The 17,065-nt window shown below is 45.2% G+C and overlaps 2 protein-coding genes and 1 long non-coding RNA gene across 4 annotated transcripts in view; 1 reads left to right on the top strand and 2 right to left on the bottom strand.

Annotated features, from left to right (window-relative positions):
- Positions 1-1,316: 1,316 nt before the first annotated feature.
- dyrk3 (dual specificity tyrosine phosphorylation regulated kinase 3) lies at positions 1,317-11,928 on the bottom strand. Its single transcript, XM_062398624.1, has 6 exons — positions 11,097-11,928; positions 9,006-9,115; positions 5,604-5,809; positions 5,210-5,513; positions 4,681-5,097; positions 1,317-4,586 (listed from the first exon to the last, which is right to left on the bottom strand). The coding sequence occupies exons 1-6, from the start codon at positions 11,137-11,139 to the stop codon at positions 3,855-3,857; spliced, it is 1,812 nt and encodes a 603-aa protein (XP_062254608.1). The 5' UTR covers positions 11,140-11,928; the 3' UTR covers positions 1,317-3,854.
- Positions 11,929-11,940: 12 nt separating this feature from the next.
- LOC133964511 (uncharacterized) lies at positions 11,941-14,361 on the top strand. The gene is made up of 2 exons (XR_009923783.1): positions 11,941-12,079; positions 12,978-14,361. It is a non-coding gene; the product is annotated as an uncharacterized LOC133964511 (long non-coding RNA).
- rassf5 (Ras association domain family member 5) overlaps positions 14,358-17,065 on the bottom strand; it is a 29,328-nt gene continuing 26,620 nt past the window's right edge. For both annotated transcript variants that reach the window (XM_062398636.1, XM_062398644.1), the window contains one exon: positions 14,358-16,980. In XM_062398636.1, coding sequence (XP_062254620.1) covers positions 16,837-16,980 — 144 coding nt within the window. In that variant the 3' untranslated portion in view covers positions 14,358-16,836. The remainder of the gene's footprint in view (positions 16,981-17,065) is intronic.

The following is a 17,065-nucleotide window of genomic DNA, read 5'->3' as shown; positions in this document are numbered from 1 at the left end:
AACAGCTTCAGTGTCCACATTTCCCAGAATGACAGCTGACGTAGTGACTGGAGCTGAATGTTCAGACTGATTTCTCACGTCACGGCAGGTTAGAAACAGCTGCCGCCACACATTAACGTCAATACTGAATATTGTCACCGCTTACTCACTACAAACAAACCCTTCATTCACTTTTATTGCTGCAGCTGCCCGGGCACTTTCATATAATTGTATTGAGTGAGAAAGAGATAGTGACACATATCTTGGGTTTCATTTTGCGTGAGTCAGCTGTTACCTTTAATATAGCATTCCTAGGTAATAACATCTCATGACCTGAACAGCGGAATCTTCACAAAAGTGTGTTACACACTTTGTTCCGTGTGTTCTGTATTCCTCATGTCCGTGCATGATGACAAGGCTGTGTCAGAGTCACACGCTGCCCTGAAGGTGTGTCACAGGGCGCTGTCTCATCAAGTGTTCACAGAACCCGTAACCCTATCACCGACTGAAATGCACGTCACTTTACAGATTCCCTTCAGCCACTGAACCAGGGGCTGAGTTGTACGGTTTTGTTTCATAACACAAGTCCCGGGTATCAAGTGGCAATAACAACTCTGGTTGCCGCTGGTTACAAGGGCTTCAGGTTAGGGGACAAATGAGGATCATTAGAAGTTTCTTTCCATCTAGCGTTTCACTGTTGCTACAGATCTCAGAAACCAGAGCATTTCTCAGAATTATACTGAAAATTATAAATATATATACGTACATACATATCTTCATGGATCTGGATTTCTTTAGACAGTTCCTTACTGCATTTGATAAATCTTCGGAATATTAACTCAACCCAGCCTGTTTAATAAAATTGAACTGCATTTGTAACCAATGCTAGCATCCGAAATGAGTCACTTAGCTATAAACTGCACCAATACTTGCATGTAAAATATATTGGTTCCATCTTAATAAAAGCACAATATTCAAATCACGTCTTTCTGTCGCAAAAGGAGTCACCTCTGGTGGTGAAGCGTTAGCCAGTGCTAGCTAAACCTTAGCATTCTCCTAAAGCATTGGAAGAAGCATCAAAAGCAAGAAATTCAGACAAACGGTGTTCGTTGCTGTGTATTCCTGGATTTACTTATTGGAGACTGTCAAACTAGATAATTATTGTTTTTTAAATGCACTGAATTGGATCGGTATCACAATCCATATCAGCAGGAGCAAAATGGTGATGGTAAATCTCTTGTTAAAATACACCTCTGCTTGTATAATGTGAGCTGGATAGTTTTATAAATGTTGAAATATTCCCGTTATAAAAGCAGAAATCAACCAAGGACAGGACATTTCAGTTAATAATCATTTTTATTTTCTTTAGAAAAAGAAACCATCACAACTTCATTTGGTTACTGTACAGTTTCTCTTCTCATAGTCACTCAGTCTGATAACAGGTTGTGATTTCATGCTGGAACACCAAACACCCTCCTACTAACGCACACCACTAGTACAACATGACAGTATACAAGTTTCTCTTTTTCCACATTTGCATTTTACATCCTCTGATATTCCGGAGCGAAAAGCAATAGAAACCACTTCTATAAAAAAAAAGAAAAAAAAAAGATGGAGACAAGAGTAGAAATCCCTGACAGTTTTGCGTAGTAAAACGAGGGTCGAGAGAAAGATCTCTGAGCGGTGTGGTCCATATAGCAACATGCACCGTGTCTCTGTGTGCGTGTCTGTGTGTGAACCGGTTTTTTTGGACAGCACCATAATACACTTTATATGTGTGAGTTTAAGAGGTTCCCTGCCCTACATGAGACAGAGGGAGAATAACGAGACAGGGAGAAAGAGATGGTGGGGGAGGAGAGAGAATCTAGGTCAAATTGTGGAGCATGCAGACCTCCATACGCAGACACACTCTCGCATTCTCTCGCTCTCAGTGGACAGAGGTGCATGCATGTTCATCCATCGTTGGGAAAGAGGAGCTGTTAGTGGAACACGCCTCATATAAGATTAAGGGATGTATCAAGTATGTCTCCCTGAGAAACCCTTCTTTCTGCAGTACCATAAAAACCCTACATTGTCACTGGCCCATTCTGTCAACCCCCCGAGACATAATAACAAACCATCTTGGCTCATATTAAAACATACCGTCCTTCGTTTCACCCCCATGACCCTTCTCGCCAACACTGCCAATGATCAGAGCAACCAGTCAGAGGGCCCGGACGCCCGTTAAAACGTCCCCAAGTTTTCCTGACACTAAGCTCCGCAGGCGGGTATGTGTAATGACTTCCAACTCTCCGACTCACTGCCTAACACTGCAACCTCGCACATAAAACCAGTTTGTGAAGTACCGAGTGTGACGGTGACACCTCTGTGACAAAGTTTGAGTGGAGCTAGAGTTCTCCCCACCCCCTTTTCCACTCAAAGGAAGGAGGGAGGTAGAAATGAAGGGGCTGCAAATAGGTTGTCCTACGCCCTCTCAACGCCACTCACAGTAGCACCACAAAGCTCAAGGACAAACTCACACAAGCCGTTTTCAGACTTGACCTGTCGGCAAAATCCAGAGAATTGGCTACGGAGTTTAGCAGCATCTGCCTTTCACTCGGGCACAAGGTTTTCTGCACAAAATTCTTCACAATGGCATCAAATTCTCTGCATTTTTCAGGCGAGGGGTTGAGCAGCCGGGTTCAGCAGACAGAGGCAGGAAGTGAGGAATCATCTATGCTGAGGAGATCACGCGTTTTTTCTTGACAACAGACATCTTAGTTTGTGTCCTCTTCCTGCATGACACCGCTTTATCATGGAGAGATTATTTTTTTCTTCTTAATTTTTGCATCTGTACTCATCAATCCCCCTCCCCCACACAATCCAGTAAGGGAATCCCATGCTCTCTTCAGACATCGACTTCCCCATGATTTCTACGGACATTATACTAGAAGGTCAGACGGATAAAGTCAGCAGAAAACTGCGGAGCGTCACACTCGGACATTTGCTTTCACACATGCACCTCCTCCAGAGAAAATACGGAGGAACTGCAGATTTCAGTGCATGTCTGAAAGCTGCTATACTAACTTAACACACTCAGCTGACATTCAAGCACCAGGGGAACAGGAAAGGTACAAAAGAGTTCAATTGGAAATATGAGAATGTGAAACTTATTGCCAAAAAATGTTGGTTTCAAATTATTCACTACATAATGCCAGCCCCTCATTACCTGTGTCAAAGGAATTACACACGAGGGATACGTTTGTCATGTTTCAGGGCCCAAACACTAGAGCATGGTTCTTATTTTTTCGAGTAACTGATGTTTGCTGCACAAATCAATATTTGATTACTCTAACCTGATAAAGAGTCATCTCTGTAGCCCTTTTCAAGTACCACTCATAGAAATGACTCCCTCCGGGAGGCGGGGTCCTACGAGCGTTTAAGAGTTTGAGGCAAGTGACAGTGCAGGTGTGCTCGAGTGCGTTTAACTGAAACGCGACACTCACATGACGACACACGCAGGTTAAAAACATTGGCTCATTATTGAAGCTGTCCACTCACACGAGGGAGATTTGAAAAAGCATCATTTAAAATCAAACCTTATCAGTCGGCTGTGATATAGAAACTCTACAGCCGCTCAAGAAAATCCTCCGTATAAAAACATCTTTAGAGTGTTTCTTTCATTCTCTCCCCCGTGTTCAGCTACTATTAAAAACCATGAACTGGGGTGTCGACACCTCTCAGTAGAAAACAAATTAAAGAACAACCAAACAAGTCAAAAGTTAAAACCTAGGCTCCACTTTCTCCTGTGCTCTGACTCCTCCTGGGAAGTTCAGAGGAGGAGGGGGGAGTGGAGTGAGAGAGGAAATTAGGACTCTCTCTCTCTCTCTCTCTCTCTATGAGACAAGTTTGGGTAGGACCGTGCGAAGAGGTATGGCCTCCCCTGAATCTCCCATCATGTTGCTCCTCAGTTTGTGGTTGGCAGCTGCGGTGCCTAAGCCCGGGCCCCCTTTGGCCAGGATAGAGGGGAATGAGGTGCTGTGGTGCTCAGGGAGTCGTTTTACCGTGGCCCCCTGGCTCTTCTCCGTCCCAGGTAGGGGCTTGGGCAGCCTGCGATACAGCCAGGGGTGTCTGAGGGCCTGGCTGGGAGTGAGACGAGAGGAGGGGTCCCAGTCCAAACACTTCTTTATGAAGTCAGTAAAGGTGGGGTCCTCACAGCCTTTGAGGGCAGCGCTCCACTCCTTGCTCCCGGGAGGGCCTCTCATCTTCCCGCGGCGGGAGCGAGTGCCCGTCAGCACAGTGGCCCCCGTTGGCAGGGTGTTGGCACCACAGTAGCGAGGGTGGCCCTTGGAGTTGATGAAGTTCTTTGCCCTTTTGGACTGATCCAGAATTTTCTGTGGAGGCATGCCCAGCAGCTCCATGACGCAGGCCAGCTGGTCGCCCTCATCCTCGCCAGGGAACATGGGGTAGCCAGTGAGCAGCTCTGTCAGTATGCAGCCGAAGCTCCACATGTCGATAGGAAGGCCGTAACGTGAACCCAGAATCACCTCAGGAGCCCGATAGAAGCGAGACTGGATGTAGGTGTACACTCGCTGGTGTTCAAAACAGCTGGAGCCAAAGTCAATCACCTGGCAGAGACCGGAGAACCAAGAATTAATACTAGTGAACATCAGATGTAAGAAATCTGATCTCATGCATCCTTGAATGAGGCAGTGGTCTTACCTTGATGCCGCTACGTCCCTGTTGTTTGAGAAGGATGTTCTCTGGCTTCAGGTCACAGTGGATGATTCTGTGTCGGCTCAGGGCCTCCAGGCACTGCAGGATGGAGTGTGCAAACTTCCTGACCAGCGGCAGACTAAAGCCCTGGAACTTGTTGCGCTTAATAAGCTCATATAGATTCATGCTCAGCAGCTCAAAAGTCATGCAGATGTGATTGCGGAACGTGAAGTTTTCGAGCATGTGCACGGCATTCATGGTGCCATTTCGATCCTGCTTGCGCAGGTGCTCCAGGATGCGGATCTCCTCCTGCGCCTGCCTGTGGAAGCGCTTCTCGTTGCGCACCATTTTCAGAGCCAGGTGTTGCTGTAGTTTATGATCGTACACCTTGGCCACTTGTCCAAAACTTCCCTTACCAATAATCTGTAAGGGACAAAAAAAAGGGAGATAAGAATTTGGGCGGACCTTAAAAATCCTTAGTTATGCAGGTTAATTTGAATTGACAATCAGGGTATTGTCAGAATATTGGTCTGACCTTGAGGAACTCGTAGCGATAAGCCAGGTGGTCATGGGGGACATGAATGTAACCGCCCTGTTCATCATCGTAGCCACAGTTGTTGTTGCCTCCAGCGACGGCAGGCCTCTTCTTGGCATTGGGTCCCACGAAGTAGATGTCTGGGTAGGTGTGGATCTCGGTCTGCTCCAGGGTGGTCAGCTGAGATCGGTAAAGTCTCTGAGCCTGGTCAGGAGTGAGAGGGCCACACAGCTTCCCACTGCTCCCTCCACTGCCAACTCCATGTGTGCCGGAGGATTCAGTGGAGCCCTTACTGGATTCAGTGCTGAGGAAAACCAGAAAGTGGTGTTATTGGTACATTCTTTGAAAAGGAAATTTGAAGTTTCACGGTTTTTCCTGTGTGCATCTTTCTCACCTGTCTACACTGTGCTCTTTGGACAGGCTGGACACTGCAGCAGGTTTACTGTGCGTCTGACCAATGGTCCCACTGTTCTGGGTGGTTGCCGTGGATATGGCATTTATCTTTCGGTTGTTGGTGGAGTCTTCATACATGTACTTGACCTTCAGTTGGCCACCTCGCACAGTTACCTGCTCCCTCATTACAGTCTTGTTACTCACAACCTGTTTGAGAAAGAAGAGATGGATACACAGTGGGTAAAATGAAAAGACCATCCACTAAGTAATCACTCCACTTTGCAGTCATTAAACAGTAGATACTGCCCTTCATTGTGATGAAGACATGTTTTGCCGTGTTCAATGAATGTATATAAATAGGTATATATAACAACAAACAGACTGAGGGATCACAGAACACGATCATGCATAAATTACTCTTTGTTGGATTATATCATATCAACATTTGATAAGTTAAAATGTCAATTTTAAGTTAATTTTACAAGCAAAGTTCAGAGACTGGAAAGGTCTCCTTTTGAGAGTGGACGTCAGGCGAAAAACAAGGCGAAGTCTGTTTTTTTTTTTAGAACTTAAATCAAGCAGTGCGCAAAAAGTGCAACAGGGTAGCAGTTCTTGTTTTGCTGAATACAGTCCTCAATGCTAACGACAGTTTAATGTCGTGGCCATTGAGATCCTGATCAGAGACGAGGCAGGCAGCGGAGAAACCAGCACAACTGGATCTACAAACAGTCGGGTAGGAAACTGTCCCATCCCCCCCACCATAACATATGCAAAACCACCTTGTGGTTTCTTAGTGCGTTGTTTGCAATTAGCTAATAGGTAGGAGCGATCTTTGGCCCAGCACAAAAATAATCCTTTACTTTGTGAAGTCCAGCCTTTAACTTCTTAAAAAGGATTTCAATTGTTTGATTGGGGTTCATTAAGACCAATGCTAAAAGCGGCGAGCCAACGTCACTAAAACCTATAACCCAGCTATTATAGATCTGCAGAGAACAAATAGGGGAACAGGGATAGCACGTGTACTTGGACAACACAATCACTGTATTTTTCATGATCTATTTTGAACATCCATAAACATTAAAAGTGACAGGCCGACCTTTGCGTGAGGGGACCTGAAGGGCTAAAAGAGTTTATGGAAAGCTCCCGAGTCTCGCTCATGTCTGCCAGTAAACAGCTTCGTTTCAGCAAACCCAGGAATACATTCCTCTATGTCTCTGCCTCTTTTCTCCCTCTCTCTCTCCTCAGCGGAAAGAATCCTCCACAAGATTATGGAGCACAAGGGAAAACACAGTCATTAAAGTTTGATTATACTCTTAAACTGCAGAGGCAGTGTAGCTGTTAATAAGACACGCAGACACACAAACTCAGCAGTGCCCTCCTATATAAAGACTGGAGAGAAGAATAGTAAGTGGGTCTCTCTGGCCGTCGACATGAGTGGTCTCACCTATTTAAAAGGAGGGGAAATGTTTGACCTAAATGTTTTCCAAATAGTTTTCTCTGCTCCTATGGAGGGGCCTGACTTTAAAGCCGTACACACAGCTGAGGCCGTGTCAGCTGATAAAGACAACACAACGAGGAATCGTACATTTGAAGTAGGCGTTGACAAGATCCACTGAAAGAGGACTCAGCTCTGTGTGTTTGTGTTTTAGGTTTGAAGCCTAAAATAGAGGGTTGGAATGCAGGATGGGTTTCCATACATGTAACCATATAGTATTAACTTATTACAACAGCCCCACTGTTGACCCAGGGTTCCATGCAGCTGTTGTCCCAAGGCTGTGCTACAAACACAGAGAACGTCATTGATTGAGCTCCTTCAACAAACACACACAGAGACCCAAATGAGGCCATTAAAAACGAAATAATCAAAGCTTTCTACATGCAGAGCGCCCACTGTGTTAGATTATTGATCATCCGGGCAGGGGCCGCAATCAGAGGAAAACAATTTTGGAAGGGGCCCACTGTTGAGAACAAAAAGCAGAGTGTGTGAATCTTCTTTTAAACACAGGTGATACTGGGGGTGGAGAGGCCTCTGTGTGCAATCTGCACGGTGCAACAGATGGAGAAGAGCTAATCTCTTTGCTGTCACAGAAACACATAAGTACGCTTTTCTCTGTTTCTTAGCACACACACATAGAGCTACACAACCCAGAGGAGACACAGACTTCTGTCCGAAATATCCACAAATCCTAGTCGCAGAGAGATAACAGCTGGGTAACACACACAACAATGTCTGACCAACCACTCACTCATTATTCTGATTTATCAACTTGGACGCGAAGGCTGCGACAATTTTGTATACGTTTGTTCCTTTCTCCAAAAGAGAACAGGCATGACATCACTTTGTTACTTTAACAGAGCATGAGGCTGCTCTTGAGCGCTGCACACGCTGAACTGGGACGAGCGAGTGTCAGTCACATTCAACAGAGGATATTACCTCCGTGAGCGTGACAGAAAATACAAAGGAAGAAGGACGGGACAAGAATAGAAAACTGGGCCTAACCTCTATGCGAGCCCACTGACGGGGGTATTACACGAGATAGAAAGGAGGTGGGGGTGGGGGTTGATGATTAGTGATTTTGTTTGTGGGTCACATTTTCAAGCCCAATAAATCTTTACAATTTTTCAAACCAGCCTTTTTCCCCCTCAAATGGTGTGAGAGGCCTAGGAGGATTGCGGTCTCTATGTATGTGCATTTTCTGCCAAAGGGCAACATGGCAGGAAGGGAGTTGTAGACTTCAAAGCGATGTCCTTGTCGGACACAGTCCAATTAGGATTCAAAACTTATAGAACTTTATCAGCAAAAAGGTTAACCTTTAATAATATTTATTTACTAAGCTAATAAATTGCGTTGTCCATGCCATCTATTATTAAAAATGTTTTAAGACTGGTTCTCCGGTTATTTCTCCGAGCAGATGAGGACAGTTGTTGTTGAAGCAAATGGACACCATGCCGTATCAATTTACTGGTACATTGGTTGATTTATTTTAAGTTCTCCATGATCAAACATCAGGTTCACAAGGCCTTTAAATTCCATTTGATCTCTGCATTTACTTAAGCTGGACACAAAATGGCTACTTCAACCTGGCTAATCTCATACAGTTGCGGAGCACTGTCCACAGCGTTACACGGTCTTCTATTCCCCAAGGCAGTATATCCATACTGCTCTTACTATCAAGTTATTTTTATTGAAGTGTGTAACAGGTGACTGAATATAGAGAGTTTGATTAGACAAGAGATAACTGCAAAGAAAAGCAGGAATGAGGACAGAAGGAGTGTAACAGGAACAGGGCTGAGCGGGGAATCTCTCTGAGGAACAGGATGTCTGGAGACACAATGTGCTTCCGCACAGGAAAAAGTGCTTTGCTTGCTTTGAGCATATGTTTGTGTTTGTGTGTATACTCACTGTGTGTTTGGGCATTGGGGGGAGCCCAGAGGGACTGTTCGGATCTGCGTCGTCCTTAAGGATGTGGTCTGTCCTCATGTAGGAGTCATACAGGCCGTCGCCGTGGCGTGCTGGAGGGGGGAGAGAGATATCAGTGTGTTAGCGTGGATCAAATCTGCAACTCAGACACACTCACAGGGATGAAAGCAATCTAATCTTCAGAGACAGAGGCAGACAATCGCTTGTTTGTACAAACCAAGCAAAGTCCCATTGATTATTTCACCGGTCGACCCACAAGTTCCAATAAATACATTGATACTCAAACGAGTTGGAATGGGCCAACAAATCCTTAGAAGTGGCCTAAGCAGGAAAGTCCCACTCTAGTGCGCACTGTAGAGGAGTGCGGGTGCAAACTATCTGCCACAACATCCTGAACTGTGTAAAGCCCATTATTGGGTGCATCACCATTCAATATAATGCATCCAATACACTGTACCCAAGGCCATGGCACCGACCTGACCAGCTTAGATAGGGCTTAGGGTCTCGGATCGCTAGCGCTGCAAGTGGTATTAATGGACTAATAGGGGTAACAGATGCCTCTGTGACGACAGCATCTTTCCGTCTGCCCATCTGTTCATTCAGGCAGAGTCATGTAGTGCACACACCAGGTGTGCTCAGAAATAGAGCTCATAGGGAGAGATGCAGGCACTTGTCAATCAACATTGCTGCATGCGGGTTCACCTCTCGTGGCCAAACGCCTAATGTAAGGTGACACAGAGTGGATGGATGCAAGGGACATTTGGGACTGTAAGAGGAAGCAGGTTTCTCAAATGACAAACCCCTCGCCAGCCTGCTGTTTGGTCTCAACGGCCATTTAGCTCACACACAAGTTGCCAGTTAAAACCAGTTATATCCAATAGCTGGAAATAAGGTCATAAAGAATAAAGAAATTTACAGGGCTATTGTGTGGGATTAGCTAATTAGCTAAAGCCCCAAAACTGTGGCAGGGACGGGTGTTCTCTCCCTGATACTCTTGTAAGCGTGTGCAGGTGCGTCAGAGCCCAGGTCCCTTTGCGCTAGCTCGTCAACAGAGCAGGTCCGGGACAGATTAGAGCTGCTGCCTGGATACAGATGCATTAGACCTGCACTGCAAACAGAGGCATTAGGGCTCCATTCACACAATATTAGGCAAGCACAGTCTCCATTAGCTCTCTGCAAACTCCTAATCGCTGAGTGGAGGCTCAGACCGTTTTTTGCTGCATCTGACGTTATTGTCAAAGCAAACTTTCCTGCAGAATTGTTTTTCACAAAACCCTCACAGTAACCAAACATCCAGCCTACTAAGTCCAGCTGGCGTTCAGCTCTGTGTAAGACCCCTCTCTTCTCTCTCTCTTCACATCAAAGGACCATTTCCTGTATGTGCAAATACACATGGCAATAAAAAGAATTCTGATTCTGATAGACAACCAGGTTCAAGCAAATAGACATTCTGCAGATCGTGTGTCATAAAACGTGTTGTGGGAGCGTGGCAGAGACACAGGCTTTAGTCCTCCTCCTCTTCCTGGTATCTTAAAGACTACATGTACAGAACATATGCACAGGACAGAGGCTCGAGGACAAAGTCCACTTTCACAGGGTTTACTGATATCTACTGTACGTGAAAATGTAAATATACAACAGGGACCCCGATGACGGTCAAAGTGCAAATTCTTAAAAATGTATCAGTAGCTGACACCGACATTGAGGATTATCAGTGATAGGAGGAGAGACGGTAAAGCGCTTATGGGGACAACATGAGAACAACTCGGCCGCTTCCTGGTCCGTCCTCCAAGACAAACACCAGTCTCGTGATTGATAAGGAGTTGCAAAGCAAAAGATAACGTGTTTTTTCAGACTTGAGCCGAATCAGTCCACACACACTCACTGGGTCTGGCTGGCATTTCAGCCCGAAACTGGGAGAGAGAAAACGTCTTCAGACACGTGATCGTTCTGTAGACGCCCGAGGCATGAGACTACAGCTCGACCCAGTAATGCACAAAGCTGTTAAGAACAAACACACGAGGAAAACCCGGAGGTGTGGACAAAGAATGCAGAACTCTTTGTTGTGGTTACCTGTTGCTATTGGGCCCTCTGGTTTTCTGCTTATTATCATCATGTTTACAGTTAATGTGTGATGCCAGCATCCGAAGTGAAGAAAAAATCCAGAGTTAAAAAAAAAAGTGGAAAAGTTCAACCTAAGAGTAGCAAACTTAGCTTAGAGCATTTACAGCTTCAACGTGTTCGCTAACGAGAGGAGTCCCGGTACCGCTGAGCTGCGGTTTCGACTGAGCTGCTCTCTCCTTTGTCTGGCTCTGTGTGTTAATGGATCCCGGATTGACAGAAAGCACCGTGTTCAGAGTGCTCCTCTCACAGTATTCCCGGCTCACATTAGCCTCGACTTGTGGCTGAAAAACCTGAGCAGGCGGCGTTGGGGGTGGGGGTCGTTTCCCTCTGTTAGCTAGCCAGCTAGCTTGCACAGCCACAAAAACAACGGTCCGTCGGAGAGCCGCTCCCTCCGTTAAAAATTGTCTGAGTCCAAATCTTACACGTCGGTGCTCTGACCCGTGTGCCCCTCGCCTGTCTCTGTCGGTGCAGTGGTTCGGTCCAGTGCACCATGCCCGTGCTTTAATCCCGGTTAGCTGACTTTGTAGCTAGCAAACAGCGATGCTACCACTCGGCGAAACCCCCCACAGGATGGTGTCCTTCTTCGGGACGGCTCAGGGGCTGCTTCGCTCGTCTGTCGTGGACGGCTAGCCTAAACGGCTAGCTCGCTAGCTTCGCTGGAGCCCCATGGTGAGTGCAGGAGCCGCCGGAGCATCCCTCTGTCATGAAAGCTTCCAGTGGAGTCAGAGCAATAAAGCGACGGTGTTCAATCCTCTCCGGTGTCCGCAGCACCGTCTTATCATCACAGCGGTGTGTTGTTGCTAAGGGCGTCTTCTTCTCCGAGCCTGTGGTCCGCAGCACGGAGCAGGGAGGGAGCGGGGCGGCGCTTAGCCTCCCAGCCGAGGAGCGCCCCACTGCGGCCATCTGGAGACCTGCAGCCAGCGTGCAGACTCGTATGTATCGCTACAGCATTAGTCAATTATTAATGAATTATTAATGACATAATGTGTGCGTGTTGGGGTAAGATAGCTAAATAAATAGATAGACAGACAGACAGACAGGTTGGTAGGTAGGTATGTAGGTAGGTGGGTAAATATATATGACATTCAACTTTTGTTCAACTAATTAAGTAGTTTATCAAAACTATTTGGATGATGGCTTAACGGTTGAGGCTGTTTTCAAATGTCTTTCTTCTAAAACATACGTATCCGCATGTTTTCATAGCTTGCTGTCATTGTAAATTGAATGACAACAATGCTCTTGCACTGCTGATCAGGCCTTTTTAAAGGGGGAGATGGACATGTCTTTTATTATTTTCTGACATATAATATATAAATATAATATGATATAAATCATAGAAAGAAGTGATTCATTAAGAAGATAACCTCCAGCTGAACTGATCATGCAAACAGCAGCTTTAGCGCTAGTAAGACGTCGCCTCAGTCCTGCACAGCGCTGCCCGTTCACTTTGCATACCCTGTTAGGAAAGTTGAACCGTGGATTGAAATTGGAGAGGATATGGAGATCTATACAGGTCCAGATATAGTTAGGGGCAGGGCAGAGGACAGACGAAGTGAGAGCACGCAGGCATGAGGAGGGGAACAGGCTAAATTCAGACGGTGTTACATGCTGGGCAGAGGGTGATGCTTATCTTAGCTCTTTCTCAGAGGTGAGAAGAGGGGGTTTGTCTATATTTGCTGCCATAAATAAGCATACTGACACAGTTTTAGGAGGTCCTCTGGGCAGCAGCCAGCCTTTAAGGCCACGCTGATTATTTTAGACGGTGGTGTTTAAAGAGAGTTGGGTGACAATGCCTATAAATTTGCACTCATTGCACTTTCCTCTCAAAAGGTTCAAGGTGTGAGTGTGTGGACTCTGATCACAGCCAGTGAATTTACAACCACAGCAAAAGATGGGGCCAGGTGCAGAGCTACCTATAGGTCCATGCGGGGGTCGAACGGGTTCTGGCTGTATTTGGTCTGGGAGCATGTGACAGACACTGACACCTGTGGGTTCACTGGTCCAACATCTTACTTTGAATGTCCTGTGTAAATGGAATCAGTCTAAACACAGTCGTATCAAAGATGGAAGAGCGGAACTGTGAGCGTCATGGTAAAATCTAAATGAATCATCATGTGAAGCATTCATTAAAACAAAATCTCACATGTGTCTATTTACACAGTTTATCATCTGCATGGTGAATATAATACAGGATGACGCCTCAGTTCAGATTGTGTATTGCCCTCTGCTGGTATTTTGAAAGCTGTACAAGCCGCCCTAGTTAACTTGGGTTTTGTCTGGATAATAACCGAGAAATGGTGGATGTCTGTTTTTGAGAAGCAAACAAACAATAACTCTGACTCCACAAGCACTGAACTCCTTGTTTTACTGTCTACATTATGATGACGGAGTCCATGTGATGTCTGTTATAACAGCTACTAATAACATTTCTTTTAAAATGAATTTATCTTTTATTACGTATTTCTTGTAAGGACAACATGTTAGTCAACATTTCTCGGAATGTGTTTATCAGCTGGTTAAGGGCCTCTGGTGTTCGGAAACCACTGAACTTATGAAACTTTGCAGATGTTCTAAGTAGAATGATCATGATTGATTGATCATGATTGAATCTCATACAATGTAACCTTGATCATGCTGTATCATATTCAACTGAATGAATCTTGGCCTGATTGCTTTAACTAAGGAATTGTCGCCTCGATCTCATCAGAAGATCCTGAACCTTGACTTTGTAACAACCCCAACCAGAGCGGGAGGGATGAGCCAAATGTATAACGACAAAGAACTGCCTCCCATCGGTGTGCATATTACAAACTAACCGTTGTCCTATGCACCGTACTCTGAGCATTAAAGTGTGACAATACTGTAAGAGAATTGGGTCTCGTTCCTCGTTGTTAAGGTGGGGTTGTAGAAATTGCCAGGACATGTGCCACAGCCACCCCACCAGTTCACAGTCTATAATGCTCCTATTAGGGGCTAACTAGTACCTCACCTACCACATGTGTTTCAGTGTTTTTTTTCAGCCCCTGGGTCTTTTCGATATTCTTTCTTTTAGATATATATACGTGTGTGTGTTTGTGTGTGTGTGTGTACCTATATTACATCCACAAACTCTCAATTATCAATGACGTGAATACAAACACAAGCATTTGAAGACATATTGTGTTCTCTCTTTCATTGTGTGTGTGTGTGTATAAATAAAGAGCACTGAAATAAAGAGATGACCTTGTTTATTTTATTTTGATATTCTGTACAGTTCTACCGATATATCTATACACACTTGTTCAAATAAAACAAAATGAATTGCCAAAAAAATGCTTTAAGTCTCAACATCCTACACATAATGTTTATCATGTGGATGGTGTGAAATATAATAAATAACACACACACAAACAGACAGGATTTGTTGGACAGACACACGTGTTAAGGAGATAGGGGGACAAGGGAAAAGATTTACAACACCGTCCAACACACGTGCAAAACCACCCACACACACTCAGGCACCTGTGTGCTGAAACACAGCGTATGCACAGGAGGGATAACACATGAAACAAAAGGCACTGCCAGCAGAACAGCTTGGGCTTTGGGTGGTGATGTTAGACAGGGTCTAGGATCACTGAGAAGCATGTGCTTATGGACAACGGGCCTCATTTATCAGTATGCGCACGGAATAAATAAAGAACCATCAGGATGTGTGGAAGTGTTCTGTAAATATTTTTTTTAAACGCACTCTGTTTTTACACATTTTCCAAAACAACCCAGTTGTAATGTTATAGTTGTCTGATACTAAATGTGCACTAACTGTGCTATATGTTCTAATATTTGGTAAGTGAGGCCCAATTATGGAGTGCTGATGACACACTCAGCATGAAACAAAATTCACATTGCCCTAAAAGAACACACACACACACACACACACACACACACACACACACACACACACACACACACACACACACACACACACACACACACACACACACACACACACACACACACACACACACACACACACACACACACACACACACACACACACACACACACACACACGATACCAAAGGAATATTAATATCTGTAATAACGACAAAGTTAAACCTTGTCTCTCTTTTTCCAGTGTCATAACACATATGCATTACAAACACATCGTTGGTACATCATAGCCATTATTATGCATTTTATAGAATTTTATAGTTTCTTTTTTTGGGTGAAAGGTGGGAAGATAAAAAGAAAAGGAAAACAGAAATGCATGCCCAGACCCCAGAGTTGTGGGCCATTCAGTGACCTGTATCAATATGTGCAAAACAGAAGCGGGTTTCATTTTTACATAACCTACCTTTAATTCAATAAACTTCCAAAATGTCTCTGTTCCCTTTAAAATTCTGTCAATAGATCTGATCCTCTAAGCTTTGGTCTAAACAAAACTCCTCTCACATTCAGTTACAACCCATATCCCATAACGTTGTATGCAAAGTGTAAAATCTGTAAATTGTCCTGTCCCTGTATTTGCAGGTGGAGTTCATGCAAGGTGGGTTAGATCAGGATTCGGGGGGGGGGGGGGGGGGGTGTCTCAGTTTGGATCATGTGCCTTTTAAAGGAGCAAGGAGAAAGGTGATAACCGAGTCTGACTGAAGATCCCTCTTCACACACAGGTCCTTCACATGGCATTTAACTGAACAGATGAGAACTGAAGTAGGGTGAGGCTTCTCTTTCCTACTTTAAGTTTGCTCTTTGCTCAACACATGCTCCCTGAGAGAGTGGATCTCGCTTTCTTTCCTTCCATTCCTTCTTGTTCTAAGCGTTGAAAACAAACACAACTGTCTGCTTCCTACCCTTTGTTTAAGGTAAAGCCCTGGTAGCCAGAACCTAACCTCTATAAACAGATTCTGCTTGTGTATCTGCAGAATCCGTGGGCGAGGGACATGGTTTTGGGGCTGGAAGCCTTCTTGTTTCTGTCTCTAGTTTGACCAATCAGGTGTGACCAGGCCTTCAATCGTCATCATTCGATAGCCAATGGGCTCCAAGATTGGCAAGTACCTCAAAGTAACCCCCCCCACACACACAAATTCACACATATTCCAATCAAGCATCCTGTGAGAACCCTATGCACACCGGTTCTGATATCAAAAAAGAGAAGCACACAGTATGATTGTCCTTCCATCCCACACAGATGCAGCAAAAAGTAATCATGCCTTCTGTTTCTATTCTAACTATGTGCAGAGGGGATGAGCTGAGAGACTCATGCATAAGTAACACTTGCAGTAGCAGCAGCAGCAGTAGCAGAAGAAGGTGGAGTCTTCAAAAACACCATTGATTCACATCAGTCCCAAATGAAATCTCAAGTCTCACCCACAGAAAGTGTTCGGAACTTTCTGTTTGTGTCCTTGGCAATGAAAACACTACATGTCCGACCAGCGAGCAGACCACACACCCTGTAGAGTCTCACGCCGCCGCCAACCCCCGATTCTCTCCTCAGGGAGATAATGGAGCTTGTGGGGGGGGGGGGGGGTTGAATACGTCCTGAGAAAGTGTGCACGTCTGTGTGTGTGTGTGTGTGTGTGTGTATGGATGTGGAGGGGGAGGGGGGACGGGGACGGGGACGGACACAAGTTCAGCTCCGGCCCCAGTCTCTGAATAGATGGCTGCGTCAGTCTCTCCCTGAATAGAGGTCATAAGGTAGCAGGTGAGGGGGTCAGGGGTCATGTTGTCGCAGGGCCTGTTGTAGCTTCTGTCGGTACATGGCATATTTATGCCCCACTGCCCGCACGCGCTCCGCCTCCTCTTTCCCCAGGAATACCAGGAAGTTTTGGAGCTCAGTGACAGAGAACGCATGATACTGTTGGAGAATATGAGAGGAACAGATTAATATAGTTTTTCTATCGTTACAACTTTTGCCTGTTTGCGTATATGTTTCTGTGCTT

This window comes from Platichthys flesus, chromosome 2 (assembly GCF_949316205.1).
Source record: "Platichthys flesus chromosome 2, fPlaFle2.1, whole genome shotgun sequence".
In the NCBI taxonomy this organism is placed as follows: Eukaryota; Metazoa; Chordata; class Actinopteri; order Pleuronectiformes; family Pleuronectidae; genus Platichthys; species Platichthys flesus.
This window is presented reverse-complemented; position numbering and strand designations above follow the sequence as displayed.

Coding starts and splice junctions, on each gene's coding strand:
- dyrk3 (XM_062398624.1), bottom strand. CDS start 11,139: ATGATGATAATAAGCAGAAAACCAGAGGGCCCAATAGCAACAG. Junction 5,098..5,209: donor ATCGCTACGAGTTCCTCAAG/GTCAGACCAATA, acceptor TGTCCCTTACAG/ATTATTGGTAAGGGAAGTTT. Junction 4,587..4,680: donor AGGGACGTAGCGGCATCAAG/GTAAGACCACTG, acceptor GGTCTCTGCCAG/GTGATTGACTTTGGCTCCAG.